At 36.6% G+C, this 22,803-nt stretch overlaps 1 protein-coding gene across 6 annotated transcripts in view; it reads right to left on the bottom strand.

Annotated features, from left to right (window-relative positions):
• Positions 1–20,697, bottom strand: part of LOC131031520 (aspartate carbamoyltransferase, chloroplastic) — a 33,577-nt gene extending 12,880 nt beyond the window's left edge. Inside the window, exons 1-5 of one of the 6 annotated variants that reach the window (XM_057962648.2) lie at positions 20,539–20,697; positions 7,621–7,686; positions 7,027–7,497; positions 6,793–6,932; positions 6,123–6,296 (exon numbers count right to left, since the gene is read on the bottom strand). In XM_057962648.2, the coding sequence (XP_057818631.2) occupies positions 6,123–6,296; positions 6,793–6,932; positions 7,027–7,497; positions 7,621–7,686; positions 20,539–20,611 (924 nt within the window). In that variant the 5' untranslated portion in view covers positions 20,612–20,697. Of the gene's footprint in view, positions 1–6,122; positions 6,297–6,792; positions 6,933–7,026; positions 7,843–20,164; positions 20,464–20,538 lie in introns of those variants that run through there. The other 5 variants (XM_057962647.2, XM_057962645.2, XM_057962642.2 and 2 more) reach the window with 5 other exon arrangements.
• Between the last annotated feature and the right edge of the window lie 2,106 nt (positions 20,698–22,803).

Below are 22,803 nucleotides of genomic sequence, written 5' to 3'. Positions count from 1 at the left end.
CACATTTATGATTTAGGTGAAAGTTGCTGCTACATATGCCTGAACATTCTCACACACATCAAGAATCCTACAATGATCAATTGTAGTTGTGGATTATTGTTTGATTTTGGATGGTGCAGTGTTGGCCTGTAATGCCCCATCTGAGATTAGTACCTTATACTACAAATCACAGCTTTAAGTAGACTCTAAACCCACACTTTAGCAAATAGGGCCGACCTAAAACAAAGGTAAAAAGATAACAAAATAAAAATAAAATATAATTGCGAAGGGAAATGAGCCGACCTGTTTAAATAAAATTAAATACATCAATTTATAAAAGGGCCGACTCAGAATTTTAATACATTAAATAAATTAAATGAAGATAAATCGTTACTGTTTTGGGCTGACCTCTTTGGAGAGGTATGACCGTTGGAAAAGGGCATATGGAAGTGTATAAATAGGAGATTGAATGGATTAATCCATCATTGATTGGAATTGAATATGTTTTCCATTTTAGAGCAGAATAAAAGCAGAGCATCGATGGCATAGAGAATCTGATATATCTTAAGGCATAATCTCAGGCAGTCCGTCTAACTATTGTTGTGTAGTATGATCATTCTATACAAACCCCCAAGTGCTATAACAATATTATATATATATATATATATATTGCTGATATTCCAGGCTTGTTAAAAACTACATTAGGCTCATATCTGTTATAATAGATCTGAAATATGATATATTACTGTTTGTTTATTCTGAGTGTTAGTAGTCATGATAGAGGGAGAGAAGTTACAGTCAGAGGAAAACAGTGTTGCGGTCACCTTCTAGGCATGCCCCCTCATGGTATAAGACCGGGGAGTCCCATGAGACCAAAGGGGTATAGAGGATGCTTCCTTTGGGCCTATGAAAGATAGACTTCCTGGGCACCCTACTGTGACAGCCCTCATGCTCTCTATCATGATAAATAAATGTGTTACATAAGACATAGGATAGGGATGACAAGATTAAGGAAAGCAATGATAGGATACCTCACTAGGTATTCCACCTCATATGGTATTGGCCACATAAAGCCAAGGGGGAATGAGATCCGCCCTTGGGCCTAGGGTAGAGGGTCTCTAGGGCACCCTATCTAGACACCCTCTTCTATGCCCTCTACGATTGAACTCTCAAGCATAATTCAATACTGTAATTAGAACTATATCTCACATATGCATGATTGGTGTTTCCTAATTAATACATCTATTTAATGAAGTATGATTATTGTATTTTTTCTAACTTACTTGCAGTGTTTCAGTCAAGGTAACAGGTACAGTATTGAATTATGCTTCAGAGTTCAATCGTAGAGGGCATAGAAGAGGGTGACTAGATAGGGTGCCCTAGAGACCCTCTACCCTAGGCCCAAGGGCAGATCTCATTCCCCCTTGGCTTCATGTGGCCAATACCATATGAGGTGGAATACCTAGTGAGGTATCCTATCACTGCTTTCCTTAATCTTGTCATCCATATCCCATGTCTTATGATTAACACATTTATTTTTCATTAAAAAGAGCATGAGGGTTGTCACAGTAGGGTGCCCAGGAAATCTATCCTTCATAAGCCCAAAGGCAGCACCCTCTGTACCCCTTTGGCCTCATGGGACTCCTCGGCCTTATACCATGAGGTGGCATGCCTAAAAGGTGACCCCAACACCATTTTCCTCTGACTGTAACTTCTCTCCCTCTATCATGACTAGTAACACTCAGAATAAACCAACAGTAATATATCATGTTTCAGATCTATTATAACAGATATGAGCACAATGTATTGTTTAACAAGGATATCCGGAATATCAGCAGTATCCATTATAAATATGCAGAATATTGATATGAAGGACATGCAGACAGTGATGTGCAGAAACAGATATGTATATAATATTGTTATTGCACTTAAGGGTTTGCACAGAATGATCATGCCACACAACAGTAGTTAAATGGACTTCCTGAGATTATGTCAGATCCTCTATGCCATTGATGTTCTGCTTTTATTCTGCTCTAAAATGGAAGACATATTCAATTCCAATCGATGATGGATTAATCCATTCAATCTCCTATTTATACACCTCAATATGCCCTTTTTCCAATGGTCATACCTCTCCAAAGAGGTCGGCCCAAAACAGTAACAATTTATCTTCATTTTGTTGGCATTGTGTTGTCATTGATGTCAACCGGTATAGCATGGCAACCGGTATGAGAGATTGTTGGTATTGCTGTCATTGATGTCAACTGGTTTTGTGGTCATGGGCTATCAACCGGCATGTTACAAGATGGAGTTAACAGGTGAGTAAGGACTGGAGACCGGTATGGAATGACAACCAGTGAGTGATGTGTTGGCAATGTATGGTTGCCAACCGGTAAGCATGTGACCAGTAAGAAAACAAGGAGGATCCATAAAGAATGTGCAGACAACCGGTATGCAATTGGATGTTTGGATGTGAAACAGCAGGACTCCCACCGGATAAAGATGGTGTCACAAGATCAAGAGAAGACTAACAGAGAATGTGCCCAACTGGATCATATGTGCCTGATTGAAGATGTATCTGCTCAATGTCAGCTAAGGCATTTTTGTGCAATGCCGGAAGCAGAATGAGTGACAAGGATCTACTCCCACCGGTAAGTGGTCATACTGAGCTTATCTTTCAACATGCATGGAATGCATAATAACCCTCTAAGATAAGATTGTCAGAGAAGTTGAAGGCAGTTGATTGTAGGCTTATACCGGATGACCATAGTGGAACATGAGGATGCCTCTGGTGCATGAAATCAGAGATATGCATCGGTTCAACAAGTGAAAGCATGATGACCTACCCAGACAAAAGAAGAAGAGTAAGAAGTGATGGGTTTGTAACTCTGACAAACCAGTTGAGAGGAAAACCGGTCTAATGAAGATGAAGGTAAGGTTGAGCAGCTGCAGACATGGATGTTACCGGAATGCAAATGGAGTTTGGTGTCACCGGTGTGCATGGTATGTTACCAATATACAAGCAAGAGATATTACCAGTATAGATGTCCACCGATAAAGCTAACAAAGAGAGCAAAGAGTGCAGAAGTAAAAGGCTCCCATCAAATGAAGATGAGCATGCAGTAGATTGACAAGTTTGGTGACCGGGCTAATGTGTTCCCACTGGCAAAACAGGAGACTGCACGTCATGAAGGTGAACTGGTTTGTGTATACCGGTAAGGTTAAGACAGACTGGTAGTATAGAGGGAACATCGGTTGTGTGTTCAGTCGGTGACTAAGCTTGAACTGACATGATCAAATGAGTTGGATGTACTGAGATGACACGTGGTCTCCAAGTGGCAAATGAACAGTGCATCATCGAAGTTGTTGGTGAGGTAGTTGATGATTGGTTAAACATTAAATGAAGACTCCAAATATCACGGGTCGAGAGCAGAAGGATGCGGCTCGAGGCAGACCGAAAGGTGAAGATCTGTGATGTGATAATCGATGCAGGATGTCCTGGTGCAAATCAGATTTGGAGTGGCAACTGAGAGATCATTTAATGTGACTGACGGAAGCAGGTCGATGATCAGTTTTCCGTGTTTGCTAAATATAGCAAACGTGTATTGGAAGCAACGAGATTGGCGGTGATAGGTGATCTGTTGTTGGTTATCAATCTCGAAGAAGGGATCCGATCAGATTTGATACGGATTGAGTTGGCAAAGAAAATCCTAGGGCGTGAAGTTTAAGTTTCCATTTTGGTGGGAAAGCCCGAGGATAAATATGCAGGTTTAAGATCTAAGTGGTTGTTGCTGTGAATGTTGAGGAAGGAGGTCGGATGCTAGATGTCGGATGCAAGTGAAGAGAGTAGACAAAACAGTTTGAGTGTTTAAGTGCTAAACTTTGAAGCTGCAAAAAGTGTTGAAGGGAGAAACCGGTAAGAGGGTTTAACAGAAGGTTAAAACGGTGTAGCCGAAGTGACCGGTAAGTTGCAAAGAGTGTTGCAGTCAAGTGAACCAATAGTGTTTCAACCGGTAAAGAGGTAGTAGAGTGAAGCAGAGCAAAGTGAGAATCAGAGGAGATCAGGCGAGGTAAAGACTGAGCAGAAGAGGAATCAGAACCAACAGAGAATAGAAGCAGCAAAATTGAGAAGAGTGAAACCGGTAAAGAGATAGTGTGAGTAAGAGGATAACCGGCAAGGCAAAAGAAGAGCGGGAGGGGAATCAGAAAGAAAATGTGAGCAGAGAACCAGTAGAGAACAGAGTAGAGTTGAACCGGTAGAGAGAAGTTGCAGAGGTTACAGAACTCATTTGTAACCGGGTTATTACTTTTGTATTGATATATTTCTTTGTGATCACTGAGTTGGAGCTCGATGCAGGGGTTGGTGCTCCTTGGGTTGGTGCCCTAAATCAAGGGTTGGTGCTCCTTGGGTTGGTTCCCTAAACTTTGTATTCAGTGCTTATTGTAAGGCTCGATTGGAGCAGAAGACTCCAACAGCATTTCTCACCGAGGTTTTTCTCATGATTGGGTTTTCCTCGTATATCCGGTGTTATGTGATGTGTATTTGTGTGTGCTTGCATCTTGATGTCTTCCCCTATCTCACCAGTATATTTGCTTTGTGTTAGATTTGCTAACCGGTACACACACTTAGAATTAAAAGGTTAAGAGTTTGGAAACCACTGATTCACCCCCTTGCCCCTCTCAGTGGCATCTTGTGTTCTACACATTTAATTTATTTAATGTATTGAATATGTTTAATGTATTAAATTCTGAGTCAGCCCTTTTGTATTTAATTTGTTTAAACAGGTCGGCTCATTTCCCTTTGCAATTATATTTTATTTTTATTTTGTTATCTTTTCCCCTTTGTTTTAAGTCGGCTCCATTTGCTAAAGCGTGAGTTTAGAGACTATTAAAGCTGTGATTTGTAGTATTAAGGCCCTAATCTCAGGCAGGGCATTACATGGCCATTCATGATGCTTTGTCAAGAATGTCAAAAGCTGTAAAACCGTTTTCTTTGTTGATTTCTTCTGTTTTGGAGGGACTGCTTCTTTCAGCCAGGATATGTCATTGAGATTGCGGGGAGATCCTTTGGTTTCTGGCATTCTGCAGATGTTAATCAGCCATCCAATATTCTGTGGGCTGGCAGGGCTTCTGCTGCCCTGTTTTGAGATTCAGCCAACTTCTTATTTCATGTCCACGTTTTGGCCAAGCTGCATCATCTTTCCTCATGACAGTAGTGGATGCTATCTACAGCCACTCTATCTACTGTAATTATTTGGGACAAGTAACATTAGCTAGACAATAAATTTCACTTACAGAAACCTCTTATTAGTTCCTTGTATGAATATAATGAAATCGGCAACTTGTATGGAATTCCTAAAGTCAGAGAATTCATAGATTGGGACCGTCTTTTTTAGTCTGTTTAAAGAGTTAGATTTGTTATTTCTCACCTGGCTTGCTGAATGTTGCAGAATTTTTGGCAGACTACTCTGCCTCAATGGTGACTTTTGCTTATGTTGCAATTATTGTTAAATAGGCTGCTGATGATTAGACACTAAAATTTGCACTATGTATAAGAGTGATTCAAAATGAATCAAACTTGTTTATTTCTAGTTCTATTATCTCATTTTATTGATGTGACTATCAATGCTTATGGCCTTCTTAAAAAAACTTATTTAAGAAATGGAGTTCATCTTTCATGAATTTGTTAACAAGTTCTGGAAACTGATAAGTAGACTGATTTGACTTTCTGTAACCTATGGCAGACCACCATTATCCTTTGTTTTGATTTTCTCATTTAAATATAACTTTGAAACTAATGCCATACAAATTAGCTAAAGAAAGTGCAAACACAATACTCAATACATGGATTTCTCTTAGTTAAGGAAATATGAAGTATAAACCCTAAAAATGAAAGGAAACATATGGCTTAGAAATTAAAAGAGAATCATGTGGTTTAGAGACAGTGCACACAGATTTCTCTGAATTAAATGAAATACAATTTTTTAAACCACAACAACAAAATGAAAAATATGGCTAAGAAATTCAATGAGGGTCATGCACTTTACAGATATTGCACACAGAAACTAGAAATGCCGAGCAGCTTTCAATTAAACTTGAAGAACTAGTGAAAACTTCTTGTAAAAGATAATTAGAGAGCCTACCTTCATTTTCACCACATCTGGAGCTACAAAATAAATCTTCACCTTGTTGTACTTGGCAAGCAAATATGCAAGTGATCTAACAGTTCGACCATTTGCAAGATCCCCAACAAGACCAACCTTTATGTCATCTAGACGTCCAATTTCTCTTTGAATCGTATATACATCTAGCAATGCCTGCATCCCACAGGCATATGAGTACCTAACACTCAACAAAATTGAGAATCCATCATCATGAATAATTTATTCAGAGAATTGGTGATTAGAAGTTAAGACATGTAAATCAGGTTCAATAATTAAAATTTTATTTATGAGAAATGATGAAAATCCTGGAAATGATCTATTATTATGATAAAAATTTCTAATATCCAAACTGAAATTACATTTTTTTGTCAGTAACAAGCTTTATCTGTAAGGAGTAGGACCTTCTTACTATTACATTGACCTCAATTACTTAGTTAAGCTCAGGGGAACTTGTTAGAATAAATCAGTGGCTTCAAATAGCAAATAACACCATCTTGGTGAAACTCAAAAGTACTGTCCTTAGAAACCAGTGTAAAGGCAAAAATTGAACTTAAAGATCAATCTGACTGAAATTCATAAGGGATGATAAACCTCACTTGTAATACCAGGAAGACATTACACTTTTCCAAGCATACGGAGAGAAAAATACCTGTGTTGGATGCTGACCAGGTCCATCCCCTGCATTGATAATAGGAATTTTGGCGGCAGTTGCAGCTTGCCTTGCAGCTCCACTCTCAAAATGCCGCATAACTATAATGTCTGAGTATCCTTCCACAGTTCTTATTGTATCTGCCAAGGGAAAAATGTGTAAATCCTTGAAACATAAGGTGGGAAGCTGTACATCTTGATATTTAATGATAACCCAGTTATGTAGAATAAATACCTTCTAAAGTCTCTCCTTTTGCCACAGAAGAAAATTCTCGAGCATTTTCAGTTGTCAAAACTTCTCCACCAAGCCGTTTCATAGCAGACTCAAATGAAAGTCTAGTTCTTGTTGAGGGCTCATAAAATAAAGTAGCCATCAAGTAACCTCGCAAAATTTGTCCTCCAGCTGGGTCTTTCTCAATCTTTTCCATTTGTTCAGCCACCTCAAAAATTGCACTTAAAATTTCCCTATTGAATTGTTGAGCTTCAATGACATCTTCAAGGTCAAATTTCTTGCCTGCAGAAAATGCAGAGGGCTTTTCCCTGTTGGAAGTGTAGGATTCTGTTGCCTTACTAGAAAACAGCTTATTCAATTGTTTGTCTCTAATTCCTTGCTTCACTGGCTTAAACTGACTTGGGAAAACTGCCCCACCTGATTGGACTTCATTACCAATGGCACTTCCATTTGACATGGAAGAATGAAAATTTCCTAAAGAACAAATAGACAATTTACTTGAAGACATAGATGTTGTTACAGGATATGGATTTCTCTGGCAAATCACTAATGGGTGTCGTCCTTGAATTCCTAATGATTTAGAATTGAAATACCAACCTGAAGACTCTTGCATAAGTTCAGATCCCCTCACTGAAAAGGAAATAGAAACATTTGGTCCAAAATCTGCAGTACAGATAGAGCATGAAGAGAGGAAGGAAATGGCCATGAAACAAAGAAAAAATTTATAATATCTCCAGGAATGCTTTAGATGAAATTATATATTCTCCAACTGGCGCAAATGGGTTTATCTATGTATACTTCTTGGATAGCATTACTTCACTGCCACAAACAAAATGCATGAAAGTAAATATAGGCTCGTAACATAGCTAATTACACAGACAAATACCACTTAGTTTAAACATTAGAATTTACAATCAGTGACCAAATCACGTTTGAAATCTAGAAATGTTAAAAAATTTCCCATACATCATCTAATGTAATGAAGCTTTAAATAATTCCAACGATCTAACTAAGGCTTCCCACACTGCACTCAAAAGACAATTCCAAATCAGAATTAAATAAGACTGCTTTCTATTGATAGATTGCAGCTTTTGCATTTGCATTCACTGCCCACTTACGCAATTAAACTAAAATGGTAGAAGAAGCCTATTTCTAACCAGCACGAGTAGACATGCTGCCAACTTATGAAAGCAACTTCCTACTGTGGGACTTTATAACTACAATCTACATATACAAGGAAGGTCTAGAAAGAGGATCTTGAAAGAAACCAGAAGCTCGTTAGAATGCTGCATTCTTCATCCCTGAAAAAATAACCTCTTTCCTCATTCAATTTTAGGACCTAGCAAAAATAGGGCATTTTCAACAGCAAGCCATTTTGGCTTTTTCTAACTGTTATCTAATTCAGCAACTACATAGCTATTGTATTCTCGTTTAAAAAGCCATGTTCTATCTAAATATTTTGTTTTGTAGATTTACAGCCCCCCTTTATCTCAGATATTTTGTAGGCCAGTTTTAGTTATCATTCCTGCACTTATAATATCAAACTTTGGAATGCTTATTGTTTTATTAAACCATGCTTCATGCCATCACCAGGAGATGCATTGCTTCAAGTTCCTGCCAGTGAGTTGATTAAATTGTGTAATGTCTCCAACTAGGAGGCTATCAATTCCAAATGATTAACATGCATCACTATGCATTTAAATCAGATTAAATTAAGAAACAATTAATGATTCATAATACATTTGACAGTTAACATACTTAAGCCCCAAATCCTTACTTCTCTCCTAATCATCAACCCTAAGGAGGGTGAGGAATTACTTGTCATAGGGCGCTTGGAAACCAATCTACAAGTAGGCTCCCTCAAGGCTTCAGGACCCCGTCCATATCCCATCTTGGGATTTACCTTGTGAGGAATTACTCCGCCTCTCCCTAACAAAACCAACCTATCCTCTTAAGGGGCAATAGCGAGTGATTAAGGAATGGGCTAGGAGTGTACTAACTTCTATGAATAAATATGTAAACAATTGAAATTAAGTGCGACTGTCATACATAGTGCAATCTATATTAATATTTTTATTAAATTCTGCATAAGAACATTATCAGGCTTCATATATTAAGCACATCCCCATGCATAGCACCAAGAACAAGGATGTTACTGCCTGTAACTTAATAACAGTTCTGATCTGATCTGATCAATGGTGTTGTCCCTGGATGCTTTTGATTCCTTTCCTTTATATCTCTCATTGTGAGGGAGAGGTCACACCTCTTCATCATGTATGCCCTTTGGCAAGAGACACACCCTTTCACCATTATCACCCTTTGAAAGAGTGCAACTCTTCATTATTTCTGCCCTTTGAAAGGGACACAACCTTTCACAATCAGATCTGCACTTCTGATTCCCAAATTATCCCCTCCTTCAAATGAGTTCACTTCACCCTTTTACACCTCATATTTGGGGGAGTCACAACTTATCATTTCATGCCTTTTGACCATTCATTAACTTTAATCAAATTTTAATTATATTCTTATATATATATATATATAGATATATTTTTATTTTATTTTTATTTTATTTTTATTTTTTATTATTATTATTTAATTATATTTCAAAGTGGGGACATTACAAATTGTGTTGGGGTTGAGGTATGATCTGTGAAATGAAATAGCAGTATGTATATATTGTGCAAGGTTTGATAATAATCCACATAAGGGCAACCCGGTCCTTTGGGAATAGGATATGTGGTGAGGGATTAGACAAGGAATATTCTTGCTTTTGGGGCACAAACAATGTGGCTGAAGCTTTGGCAGCTCTTCACACGATCAAATTTGGAGAAAACTAGGTATCTCAAAACTAAACTTGGAGGGTGATTCATTAATAATTATAAATGCAATCATTTCGGGGGAGATACAAGCGTGGCATTTTCATGCAATTCGGAACAAACTGGCAACTATACAAGATTTCCAAATTGGACACATTCGGCATACAAGAAATCAGGAAGCCGATTCCCTATCGAAATGGGCATTAAACTTTCATGATGTAGGTGAGATGAGAGTTGAAAATTTTCGTACCTTCACTTTCGATGTCTGACATTCTTGGCTTGAGGTGGTATGATTGCAGCATTTATTAGTTGGCAGGGGCAAAGGATTGATGGGACCGGAGGTCTTGAGGTGGTGATAAAAGGGGAGGAGTTGTGTCCTTCATCTCATACTGTTTGTTTTTCTACTTGCTTTTCTTCTTCGAGGCAGAGAATATGGAGGCAAATTTCCCTCTGATTACTTCTCAGCCTCAAGCGGCATTCTTTGGTCTGGCTTTGGCGAAAAGACTGAAAGGGCTTTTCAAATTTGGTGACAGGGAGTTCATGCAATTGATGGAAACGCTGCTGGGTGAGGTCTTTCTGTAGGTGAAACATCGGTATCGATCCAATATGGACATTGTCACAATGGTGGTGGCATGGGGTTGGAATTGGGTGACACAACAGAAAATGTCAAGTGGGTCGTGCATTTGATTCTGGACGATGAATGGTTGATAGGGCTGAATTCCTTTCTAGAATGGGTGATTCCTGAGGTGGGTTTTGATGTTACTGAAGGGATTGAAGACCCCATGGCTGCAGAGATTCATGAATTGGTCCCGTTCATTCGATTGCCATCGGGGTACAACCGTGATGAAAGATGGGCTGAAGCTCTCATTGGGTGGGATTCCCTGAAATCCTACCTCAAACAACGGGAAGTCATAGAGGGTGGTGCATTGGTGGCAACAGGTGGTAAGGCTCGAGGCAAAGGGATACGTGGGCAGAGGCGTGGTCGGGTGGTGAAGAGGAAGCGGCTGGCAATTGACATGGGAACTCTGAATGCAGAGTCTTGAAGGCGGCTCTCTCTATTTCATGTCTTTGGATAGAATTTTGTTTCTGCCTCTACATGTTTTAAATTTTTGATCTTCTGGAGAATGGGAGTCTGGTTTTTGTTACTCCCCGTTGTATGTAATGGGTTTTCAAGGTTATAGGTGGGGACTATACGGGTGGTAGGTCTTTTATCTCTCTGTTCTGATATACATATTGATATTTTGCATATGGCGATAGGGGGTAATGTGGTTTTTTGGGGTTCTGGTTGATTGGACATTGGTACTGGTCTTTTCTGTTGCATTTACCAGTCCCTTTTGGTTTATAGATGTAATCAATGTAAATCTACTTTCTATACAAATCTAATAAAAGAATATTATTACCAACCAAAAAATAATAATAATCCACATAGAGAAAGTTGAAAAGTGCAGATAAATTTTTTTTACAGGATGATTTCAAAACTTAGTATAGGGAAAATGTGAAATCTTCCTAGAAACAATGAACTGCAGATGCACTATTGTTTTATATAGTAGAAAAAGATAGAAAGTTAATTGTTTAATATATTCATTTGATCTTAATACTGATTTACGGAGATCTTTTTTTATTGTGTTTGATTTGATGGTAGATCTGCAAAATTACATTTGATATTTTTGATTGCTTGTTCTTAGTGAGTGTTTATATTACTTTGTTTCAATCAACAATTTAAAGGTTCAAGGAAAATATCGTCATGATCAATCTAATATGCTTATGTTTTTTCAATATTGATTATTAGTGTACATATTTAATTACTAATTGACATTGATTGATCATAAAAATTTGATCACATTATTTTCATGTGACTAAATAATAAATGAATAATAATAATAAATATTAAATATAACTGAAGGGATGTTCTCTTTTAAATTTCAAGGGAACATAATATCACGAAACCCACTCATTCTCATTCATGAATTTGCTTAATTGGAAACAATTGAAGGGGCCAAAACCTGATAAAAATAACTTTCCTATTTACATTTCAAACAACATCCTTCCTTGATTGTTTGTTCACAAATTCAATATATCATACAGGACTGAAAGACCAAAAGTTTGAATGTAATGACCTCTCTACTTGGTCATCCATAAAACAACCCCAAAGTACACACTACTTTTCTTATCACAAGACAACTAGCATTTCACTTTAAAATGAACAGTGAGTGCACCCACTTGATGGATTGACAAATAATAAATGTTAGTTAAATAAATGATTTTAAAACCTTGCAAGTGTTGGTATAACAAGTAAATGAGTTAGAAGGTTGGTTAAGCAGCTATGTCCCATAGGGTTAGTTATCAGGAGGTATGGGAAAACTTAAATGGCTTTATACGCCAATACATATTAACATTGTAATTTATCTGATTAAATGAATGAGAGAAGCCCATTGAAAATCAATACAATATATCATTTTTGTTTTACGTCTGAGTAGATACAAGTGGGAATCAATTTAAATTGTTGCCTAATAGAAAGATTTTAAAGTGCCCTATAACAAATAAAAGCAATGTTTTCCTTTTTAATGAACATATATATTTCAGAGTAAAATCTTAGCTCTACCATGTCACTGTCAAACTCCTCCACTCTATGGAACCCTCCTGCTCAGCCAAAAGCTTCTGTGAGCAACCAGGTTGTGCATCGTATTGATCTCCCTTCTAATGGCTTATGTGCTTATGGCTCTCTTGATAATGCTATTGATGGGGGTTTCTTCCGTCGTGTCAAGGCAAACTCACGCTCTGCTTGGTGCCCTAATCTCAGGACCTCTAGGCATGACTCGCCTGCAAAAATGTGTCCTCTCTCAAGTTCTGGGTGCAATTTGGTGGCAACAGCTCCTGATCGGCCTTCTCCTCTCCCATCTTCAGGGGTTGCCTCTGTGCCTCTGCATGGGGGGGGAAAGTAAACCCCTTACAATCAAATTCCAACTCCCCTGTTCTTATCTTTGAGGAAGCACTAAAAAATGAAGTTTTTGAAATTGAAGCTTTCTTCCCTTCTCATGGTTTGATCAGCCAATTCAATGGTCTGTGGCCTGCTCTTCCCACCTTACACAAATGGGTCACCAATTCTTCGAAGCCATGTCTAAAAGGTAACCTCAAAATTTATCCTTGTGCTTGTAGCTTCGTTCTTGTTGTGTTTGACTGTGAGAAGGATCGAAATTTTATTCTCTATGGTAAACACCAGATCTGTGGCCAGAATGTGCTTATGCTCAAACCATGGCATCCTAAATTCAATCCTTCCACCGAGTCTTTCAATGTTAAGCCTGTTTGGATCCATCTTCCAAATCTACCACTCCAGTTTTGGTTTGATGCATGCTTTGAGGCCATTGGCAACACTCTTGGAAGTTTCTTGGCTACGGATTATGACACTACAGATTTCACACATACAACCTATGCACGCATTCTTGTGGATCTCGATACTTCAAAGGCCCTGCCAGCAAACATAACCTTTAAGTTGTGATTGTAACTAGTCTCAGACATTAGATTATGAAGGTCTGCCCTTCTGATGTCGAAGGTGTTTTGCAACAGAACACACTGCTGTTGACTGCCCCAACTCCAAGCCACATTTAGGAAAACATGCTACCTGGTGGATTTATGCCCTCCCACAATATTTCATTGTGGAGGGACCTTCTAAGGACCTGTTGGTGTACGTTTTATCATATACCGAACATTAGAATAAAATACCCAAGGATACTCTATCCTCTCTTGAAAAACCACCACTTATGCTAAGGTTGCAAGAAGACTATATGCCGATTCCAAGGTTTCTTTGGTCAGGTCTTGACGTGTGAATAAGCTCAATGGGCATTGTGATATGCTGGTAATACACAAAGGGACTTACGCTTGGCTCGTTCAATTCACAATGGAGGTTTATCGTTTGTGGGTTTTGGATTGTGGACTTCAAGAAAACTGAAAAGGAGATATGGTTTAGAAATTCTAATCTATTCCTAAGAATTCAGGAGACGGTAAAGACTGGGTGAAACTAATAACAACACTTTGTTTCGCCACACTTAGGACAACTACGCAAAGCATGTGCAATCTTCTAAGGTTGTGCTCAATATTTTCACACTTACGAATAACACCAACAATTGAACAATATTACTCGAAGTAGAAGTTAAGCATCCACATCAAAAGCTCAGGCTAACTTTACATATCGAATGAGAATCATCCATCCAACAAAAGTATGAGCAAAAAGTTTCACCAATCTAAACTATCAAATCCTTCATTCTTCTAACATACATGAAATAAAATCTAAACTATGATGAGGGATAAGAACCATGCCAACTCCAAAATAAAAGAGGTAATCACCATCAATTCGAACAATGCATTACTTATTACTTTGGCAATTGTATGCAACAATTGTTTATCTCAACATGTTTTGCAACATGCTCCCATGATTTACAAATGAGGGGTGAGTTTAATTTATAGGCTCCCCAATTACAATTAAATGGCCAGAATTGATTTCGAATCAACGGCCAAGATTAAAACAACCTAACCCTAATTAGGGTTTCCCAAAATAGATCAAATATCCGTCGGATGAGAGACAAGTGGCACAAGATGCTATCTTTTAGGGTTGCACCCCCTTCTTCTACTGAGAGGTAGTGTGTTCAATGAACCTGGACATGTTGACTTGAATTCCCCAATTTGTGTCGAAAAATTTGCATATGGAGATTTGTCTGGAATACTCTTCTTGCCGCCAATTTATGTTGCACGTGGGAGCTTGTCTTTGACTCTTCAAAAATGAAATCCTTCAAGAAATTTGGAATTTCTTTCCATACTTTCACCGAGTCTGAAGACTTTCTTTCTTGATGCCCGGAGACTCTTTCAGGTGCCTTGTATTTGGAGAAGAATTTGATTCATCTCCTCTTTATTTTCTTCTTTCTTCTTCTTCTTTCTTCATGTTTCCTATCCAACATTGAGTCAAAATTTGATTCTTTTGGTTGTGGGAAATTCCACACTTAGCCATTTTTCATGTATCAAACCTTTATACACTTGTTCGTTTGATTGACCCTTGATTTCATGTGGTTGTCAAATTTATTTTCCAGCTCGATTGTTGGTCTGATTTCATGTGAATTTGTTAAAATTAGTCTTTCCTCATAGCGTGTCGGCTTGATGGTCTTCTTGTCTAGTGGATCAAATTTGAGGTTCCTGATCCCGACATCTTCACATATTTAATTTATGCCTTGGACAAATTCATGTTTGAGTTTGATCAACTTGCTTGGACAAAGGCTTGGACAATTTTCAGTCCTGTCTTATGTCCTGACTGTGAATGTGCCAATTTATGTTTTCTCCCTCTTAAGCTGTCTTAAACCAGGAACTTGAATGTGTCTAACATATTAAGGTTTGTGTCTTGGAACAAATTTGTGTCAATCTTTATGTCTTGGCATGCTTCATGTCAATTGGCTTGTCCTCGGACTTGGAATATTCTGGGACAATCGTCCTTTATTTTTTATGGATCAGAAAAGTTCGGATAGTCACATGTCCTCTTGTCTTTGGCACATTTTGGAATTATAATCAGACAATTTGTCTTGCTCTTTGTCATGTCATTTTGGCAAGCTTCGGAAGTATGATCGAACAAATTGTCTTCCAATTTGTCAAGCCATCTTGTTCTTGGAAAGAAAAATTCCATGCTTTGGATTGTTTGGCATGCTCGAAGGCTTTCCTCTTGGCAGGGCGAAGTTCACATATCCTTGGACAATTTTTTATTTGCCCAAATTTTGTGCTTAGTTTCTTTGGACATGTCTTATTTCTCAACAAATTTTGGATGACTTTCTTCCTTGGATATGAAAGGGTGGACTTTCCACATCTTTGGACAGATTTTGGTTGATGCTTGACTTCAAACTTGGAAGGTTATCACATGTATATCGGATATAAACAATCTTCCTCTTCCAAGGAGGGTTTGGAAATGATTAAAACTTCCTTGCTGACCATAATAGCAGCAATTTGACAATGTGAATTTAGATTACTTTTTTTTTTTGACAGGGCAGAATTTATTCTTCCTCGGGCAAGTCCACTTTCAATTTGCTGTCTTGGACGATCTTGGATGAATTTTATTTTTTGGCAGATTTGAAAGATTTCTGAGAAATCTATGTGCAGATTTGAATTCTTTTCGCAAGGTAGATTCAAGGATGATCAATGGTGAACTCAGAATTTTATCAGCAAACCTTGGTGATGGCGAACTTGAACCTTTTGAATGTCCCTTTCAAACCCTTGGACCTGCTTTATTCTTCCTTTTGGAGATGTTCAAGGTAGAATTTTCTCCTTCAAACTCTTATCAATGGCGAATTTAGGAGAATATCGAACTTATTTTATCCAAACCCTTGATTTTGCTTTATTTCTCATCCAAATTCTTCTGGAAATTTGATAATCTAGTTGGATTTTGGAGCTACTTCCTCTGAAGAATTTGAATTTTTTTCTTTCTTCAAACCCTTGAATTTATTTTACTTCTGCAAAGGTAATATGATCAGATTTTGGCATGAATCTAATAATATTTATGTTTGAGAGCTGTTCACTTTGATTTCCAAGCCTGTAGACATGGCAGATTTTGAAGTTGGATACTCTGATCATGCATTGAAGCTACTCAAAAAAGTTTTGATGCTTCCTTCTTTGCTATACAAACTTCTTCTTGGCAAACAAAGTATTAATGAATTGGCATCATGTCTTTATAGCTTCTTAGCAATTTCTAGAAGCTGTGTTTTATTCTATCTTTAGAAAATTGAAACCCTTTGCCTTCTTCTAGAAGGAAGCTTGGAAGATGCTCAAAAATTAGAAAGTTTTATTGTTTTATCCTCCCTCTAAGAAGTTGGAATTTATCCTTAGAATCTTCCATAATGTTTTAGAAAGTTTTATTTGTTTTAAATCTCCTTCTAGAAATTCGAATTTGAGGAAGGCATGCCACAATTTATTTATTTTTTATTTTATTTATTTTTCTTATTTGTTATTATTATTATATTATTATGTGACTTTAATTGCCAAGTCATCTTACTTGCCATTTTTAATTCTCTTGGAATGCCATATCATCTTTTATTGCCAACTAGGAAATTTATATTTTTTTTTATTTTATGCCATCTTCAAGTGGGCCCTACATTCTTTCTCAAGCTTTGGCGAATTTTGCACATCTTCCTTATGCCATGTTTTTAAAGTGGACTTGGAAAGAATTTCTAGCTTGGACATGAGGTGCACTTTAAAAATTGTCAAACATTTGTGGTGAATGAATTAGCTTAACCTTAGGCAAGAGTTAAGTAACCCTTTCCATGAGTTAGTTAACCCTCGGTAGGAGTTTAATATTTGTCGGACAATTTTTCTTGGACAATTTTTAAATTGATCCCGCTCAATTTCTTCCACATTTTAACTGATCGTCTGCCATTCTACCCTTGAACCTTGTTGAACTTGTCTGCCATTTTTATTTCTTCAACCTAGACAAAATTTTCGATGTGCCATTCCACTTGCCTTCTTTTGACTTGGTCAACAGTGTTCATGCCATGTTCATACCTTGCTGGTTCATCTAGACAAAAACCATAATTTGGATTTCCATTTTGCTTTTTGCACTTGGAGACCTCATTTTTGAAATCTAAGAACATGGGTAGGAATAATTCGGCATGAGGATCAAAACCCTAATCTCAAAAAAAGCAAAATTTTTCAAACCCTTGCTTTTTACACTTAGAAGCAAAAAATTTTGAATCTGAAGACATGGGTAGGATCATAATAACCTAAAGAACAAAACCTTAATCTCAGAAAAAAACAAAATTTTCAAAGCCCTGCTTTTTACACTTAGAGGCGAGATTTTCAAATTCCAACAAAATGGGTAGTAATAAAATAGCTCAAAGAACAAAACCCAGATGTCAGTTTTAAAAAAGCAAAAAATGAAGAAAAAAGCAAAAATTTCTAAAAATAGCAGGTTGTCAGAAATGACTCAAAGCAATTGCGATTTTCGTCCTTCAGACCTTCTGAACACTTTGGCAGCATTCAAATTCAATTTTGAGCATAAATTCTCAATCTGTCTTGGGATGAATTCTCAAAAACTCTAACTCCTCATTATAAAAAGATTGGTGATTAGCAGATGCGACGCCAAAACAGAACCCTAAATAGCAAAAAAAAAAGAGGGTCCCCATTTGCAATGGGGCAATGTGTGAAATAGGTCACAACAGGACCTTCCATCTCCCTCCTCAACAAATCAAGAGGAAAACATAAAAATTAACCATCCCTTAGTGCCTGCATTGTCACCAACGAATTCACCTTCAAATGTGGATGAGACTTTAAGCCTAACAAAAAGCAAGAACACAAAAATGATTGCTTCTTTTGAAGATATTTCAAACATTGAGGAAGGTTGTGGGGCACTAATTGACAAGCAGGCTTCTTTGCCCTCTTCTGAGTGGCAAGTTGTATAGAGAAAAAAGAAAGAAAGCTCAAAAAAATGGTGTTGTGACACAAGAGATAAATTTCAGATCGCATTCTAAAATAGGTTCTAATGGTTCAAAATTCAATTGTAATGTACCCCATTAAGGGTCTGATGCTCTATTCTGGGAGCTAGAAGTCTTGTTTAGCTCATTTTGTTAAACTTTATTTTACAGGAGTTGTCCCCTTGAGATCACTTTAAAAAAGCATATATATTTCACAACAAAATTCATAAACATACAACACTCACTCTAATTAAGTTTCCAATCCATCCTCTTCCCATAATTTTTTGAACCAGAGGCGGTTAACCACGCAGAAACTAAATGGAGCAGATAGAGGAAGAACAAGTTTTCTTGGATTTGACGTATCTTACTTCTAGAGATATTAGTTTTCCACAATCCATAATAGTTCTTGCTATAGCTTCTGGATTAGATTGTGTGAATTTGTTTGCATCAACGTTTCGGATCACACTCTGTGATCCATCATCAGGATGATAGAAAGCTCAACTTTTCTATTTCATGAGCTTTCTATCATCCTGATGATGAGTCAAATAGTGTGATCCGAAACGTTGATGCAAACAAATTCACACAATCTAATCCAGAAGCTATAGCGAGAAATATCTTACTTCTTACAATAGTCTAACCCTTCTAATTCTTCTTTCCTTTTCTTTTCTAAAAACAGTCTACACTGATAAAAAACACAAGAAAAAGACCACAGCGTGATACAATTCACCTGAAGAGAGCACCAGAAACAGTCTGAAGTAACAAGAATCCCTGGTAGAATGTCATTCCAACACTGAATTCAGGCAAAAATGAGAGAAAGGAAAAGGGGATTTAATAGTCCCCATTTATTTGCCCGTGAGAAGATATGGAGGTGGTGATGCAATAGGTATATCTTGTGGGAGTGGCATTCCCCGTTAATCAGAACAAGCAGAGAGAAATTAAATTCAGGAGGATCTTAATAGTTTATCAGTATCCCACCTTTGCAATATCATCCAATATTAATTATGAAAAAATGGGTTTCCCCAAGAAGGGTCTCTTCCATCACGAAGAGGGTCCCTTAGATTTCCCTAACTTCAATCCCCAGGTTTACCAAGTGGTCTGCTATTTTATTACTTATCCATCGTATGTGTGCAACTTAGTTGATATGGAATGGTTGATCTATGAAGGTGTAGTCTTGGAATATCTCATCGATTTACCAATGTTTGCTTTAGTTCTTGATAGCTCGATTGGTAATCGTTTGAGAATCACATTTAATAATTAGTTTTGACCGTCCTTGGCAATAGTTAGTCCCTTCCATAATGCTATTGCTTCTCCTGAATTATTTCTGAAAAAATATTCTGCGTCTCATAACCTTGGGTTGCCTATAAAAGCACCATCAAAGTTTAGCTTGCAAGAGCTACTGGCTGATGCCTTTCAAATTGGATTGATTCTAGTTCTACTACTTCTACAGATCCCGTTATTGACAAGTACATTCCAAAAAGATTATGAAGAACAAAAAAAATATTAATTGCTCAACGTCTCGTAAATATGAATCATTCAAGTATGAATATGTCTCACTTGAGTAGGAGCTTCCTTTGAAATAAGTGTTATTTTCCTCCTATATGGTTAATGTTGAAAATTCCGGAGACATGAAATCTACTACCTGCTTCTTGCAGTCACTAATAACATAGAGATTAAGCATTTGCAGGAATGAAAAAAACATAAAATATAGCATTCAGAATGCAATACTACAATGTGGGATTTAAAGGTTCTGGAAACATGCAATCTACGGCCTGCCTGTTTCTTGTAGTCACTCTCAACATCGAGATTAGGATTTTGCAAGAATGAAAGAAGAAAATATAGCATTCGGAATTCAAAATAATAATGTGGGATTTGAAGATTCTGGAAGCATACAATCTACGGCCTGCCTGCTTCTTGCAGTCGCTCTTAACATCGAGATTAAGCTTTTACTGGATGGTTAACTTAAGCTTTTACTGGATGATTACCTATCTTTAAGTAGGCTATCTTGTATGAAGTTTTGAAGCATTTCCTAGACTTCCTCTGCTCATTTTTTTAATCTGTGCACATTTGTTTGTATTTGTAAGTGCCAAAGGATCAGAATCATTTGGGCGTAGAAACTATTTTGTCCATACAAAATATGTTCCTCAATCCTAGTGACCTATTTCATTTTCAGGTAAGCATCAACATAATTGATTTGTTTGTTTCGTCTTCTCTTGTTACAGTACACAATAAAGGCAGTAGGCTAAAATATACAGTAACGATGTTACCTCTATTTCGCAGCTTCTCCTCTTTACCTGGATAGGGATTAAACGAACTTCTCCAAGTGAAGTGAGTAATCATTGGGTCGAGTTATATTTTCCACGCCATTTCGAATATTTCAGTTCTGAATTTTTTGCGGCTTTTCCGTAGGTGTCCCTTTAAAAAATATATTATGAAATGATTCCATTTTAATTATGTAAAAAAGCGTAAAGAAGGTCTCATTCATTGAAAAGAAAAATAACACTTTTTCAAGTTAGGTTAACTAATGTATAGACAAAATTAAATATTATTTGATGGTATTGAATATTAGAATATTTAATTAGAGAAAGTAAATGGAATAAATAAAATATTAGGTTTTATATTTTGAATATTTTGATATTGAGATTGGATTTTATTATTTATTTTTTATTTTGAAATTTAAATAGTCTATGTAAGATTGTGTCTCTTTTATAGATATGAATTCATTATTTAGTCTACATAAATGATTTGGTTATTTATCTAGTTTGTTTGTTTGTTAATTTCTTTGATTCATTTATGTTTGTCATATTGTTTGGATTAATAGTATTTATTAATACCTTTAGAGGGTCGTTGAGTCTAAGAAGGATGCTTTACAATCATACCAATGATTAAAAAGAAAACAATATTTAGTGATGCAAATGCTCTAATATATATATATATATATATATATATATATATATATATATATATATATATATATATATATATATATATATATATATATATATATATATATAGGTCTTGATTGTTTTAGTGCGTTGAAGGAAGTGTTTCTAGCATGCTCCTTTAACATGAATGACTAAGATAAAATAATAGTGGATGATGAAGATAATTGAATGTCTTTAAAGATAATGACATATTAAAAAATCATGCAAATGTGTGCTTCATCTACAAAGGTAAGAATTAATCTGAATCTGAAAAATGAATTTAAAAATTTCAAGGGTTTAAATAATGACTCCAAGATTGATCTTGTGGTCATAGATTTGGCCTAAAGAATTGAAATAGTTAGGTGAATAACTAATATGTGAGGATGAGTGCATGGATAGACATAGTAAATGTATAATTGAGATGAATATATCAAAATGTGTATATATGGATAAGGTGTGATATAAATATACAGGAATGTGTATAAGTAGATGAGTAATAATATGGGAAAGAAGTTTGACTTCACATAAGATTCAACAAGAATTTCACTATCAAAATGGATAAATTTGCAAAAAACAATCACACCACTATGTAGTGCTTGGAACCACATCTCTAATGACTATAAGAAGCTGAAAAAATGACACTCTTGGCCCGAGTTGCACCCATTTGGAAAAACAACAATATATTAGGCTATATAGAGCCAAGTAAAGGTGGCTAGGTGGTGGCAGTGTCACCCTAGACGATCAACTGGTGGCAAGATGGTGGCACATCTAAAATTGAGTGGACTCGACTAAATATTCAAATGCATTTAAAAATGCTAGGTAGATTTTCATGTTTTAATTTTTGAGGCAGTGTAAAAAAATTAATAAAGTTTAAAATTGTTTTGTTTAAGGGTTGGTAGGGTCAACCTAGTCAACAAGTCGCAAAGCCGCTAGCCACAATACCTACAAGTAGTATTGGCAAGTAGGCTTTGTCAGTGGTATTGCAAGTACACACTAACAATGGTACCTATTGTACTATAGGGTGTGGGGAGATCTACAAACCCCCCACACAAGCCTAATAAATTTGATTTCGAATTTTCAAAATGAAGGTTCATTTTCAAATTTTTTTTTAAATTATTGGCCTTTGTAGACATCATACAACTATATGATAGGATGTGGGGGAAAAAAATTAATTTTTTTTCAAATTTGTCCAAATAGGTTGATTTTATGTCAATATTCATTTGTCCTGCCTCCTTGATTCAATGATGAGGTTTGTTTTGGGATAGAGGGACATTTGTGCAACCTCCTCGCCAAAATCCTCAAAATGAACTCTCATTAAAACCCGCTTACGAGCAAAGACTCATAAACCTAGATTTGCAAATAATGACCACAAATATGCAACCCCAAAAACTCAAATCTGCAAAGAACAACCTACACATAACCCTTATACATTTTCATGTCATCATTCTTTTATGCAAACCCTAGATTCAAACTCAACAATAGATGTACCCTAACAAGGGTTATACAACCACAACCATGGCTCTCATACCAAATATTAAGAATTCTCTAGCCATAAATGACAAATCTCCACATAACCCAAAAGTGAAATCTATGCAAATAAGTATTTAG

This window comes from Cryptomeria japonica, chromosome 10, assembly GCF_030272615.1.
Source record: "Cryptomeria japonica chromosome 10, Sugi_1.0, whole genome shotgun sequence".
In the NCBI taxonomy this organism is placed as follows: Eukaryota; Viridiplantae; Streptophyta; class Pinopsida; order Cupressales; family Cupressaceae; genus Cryptomeria; species Cryptomeria japonica.
This window is presented reverse-complemented; position numbering and strand designations above follow the sequence as displayed.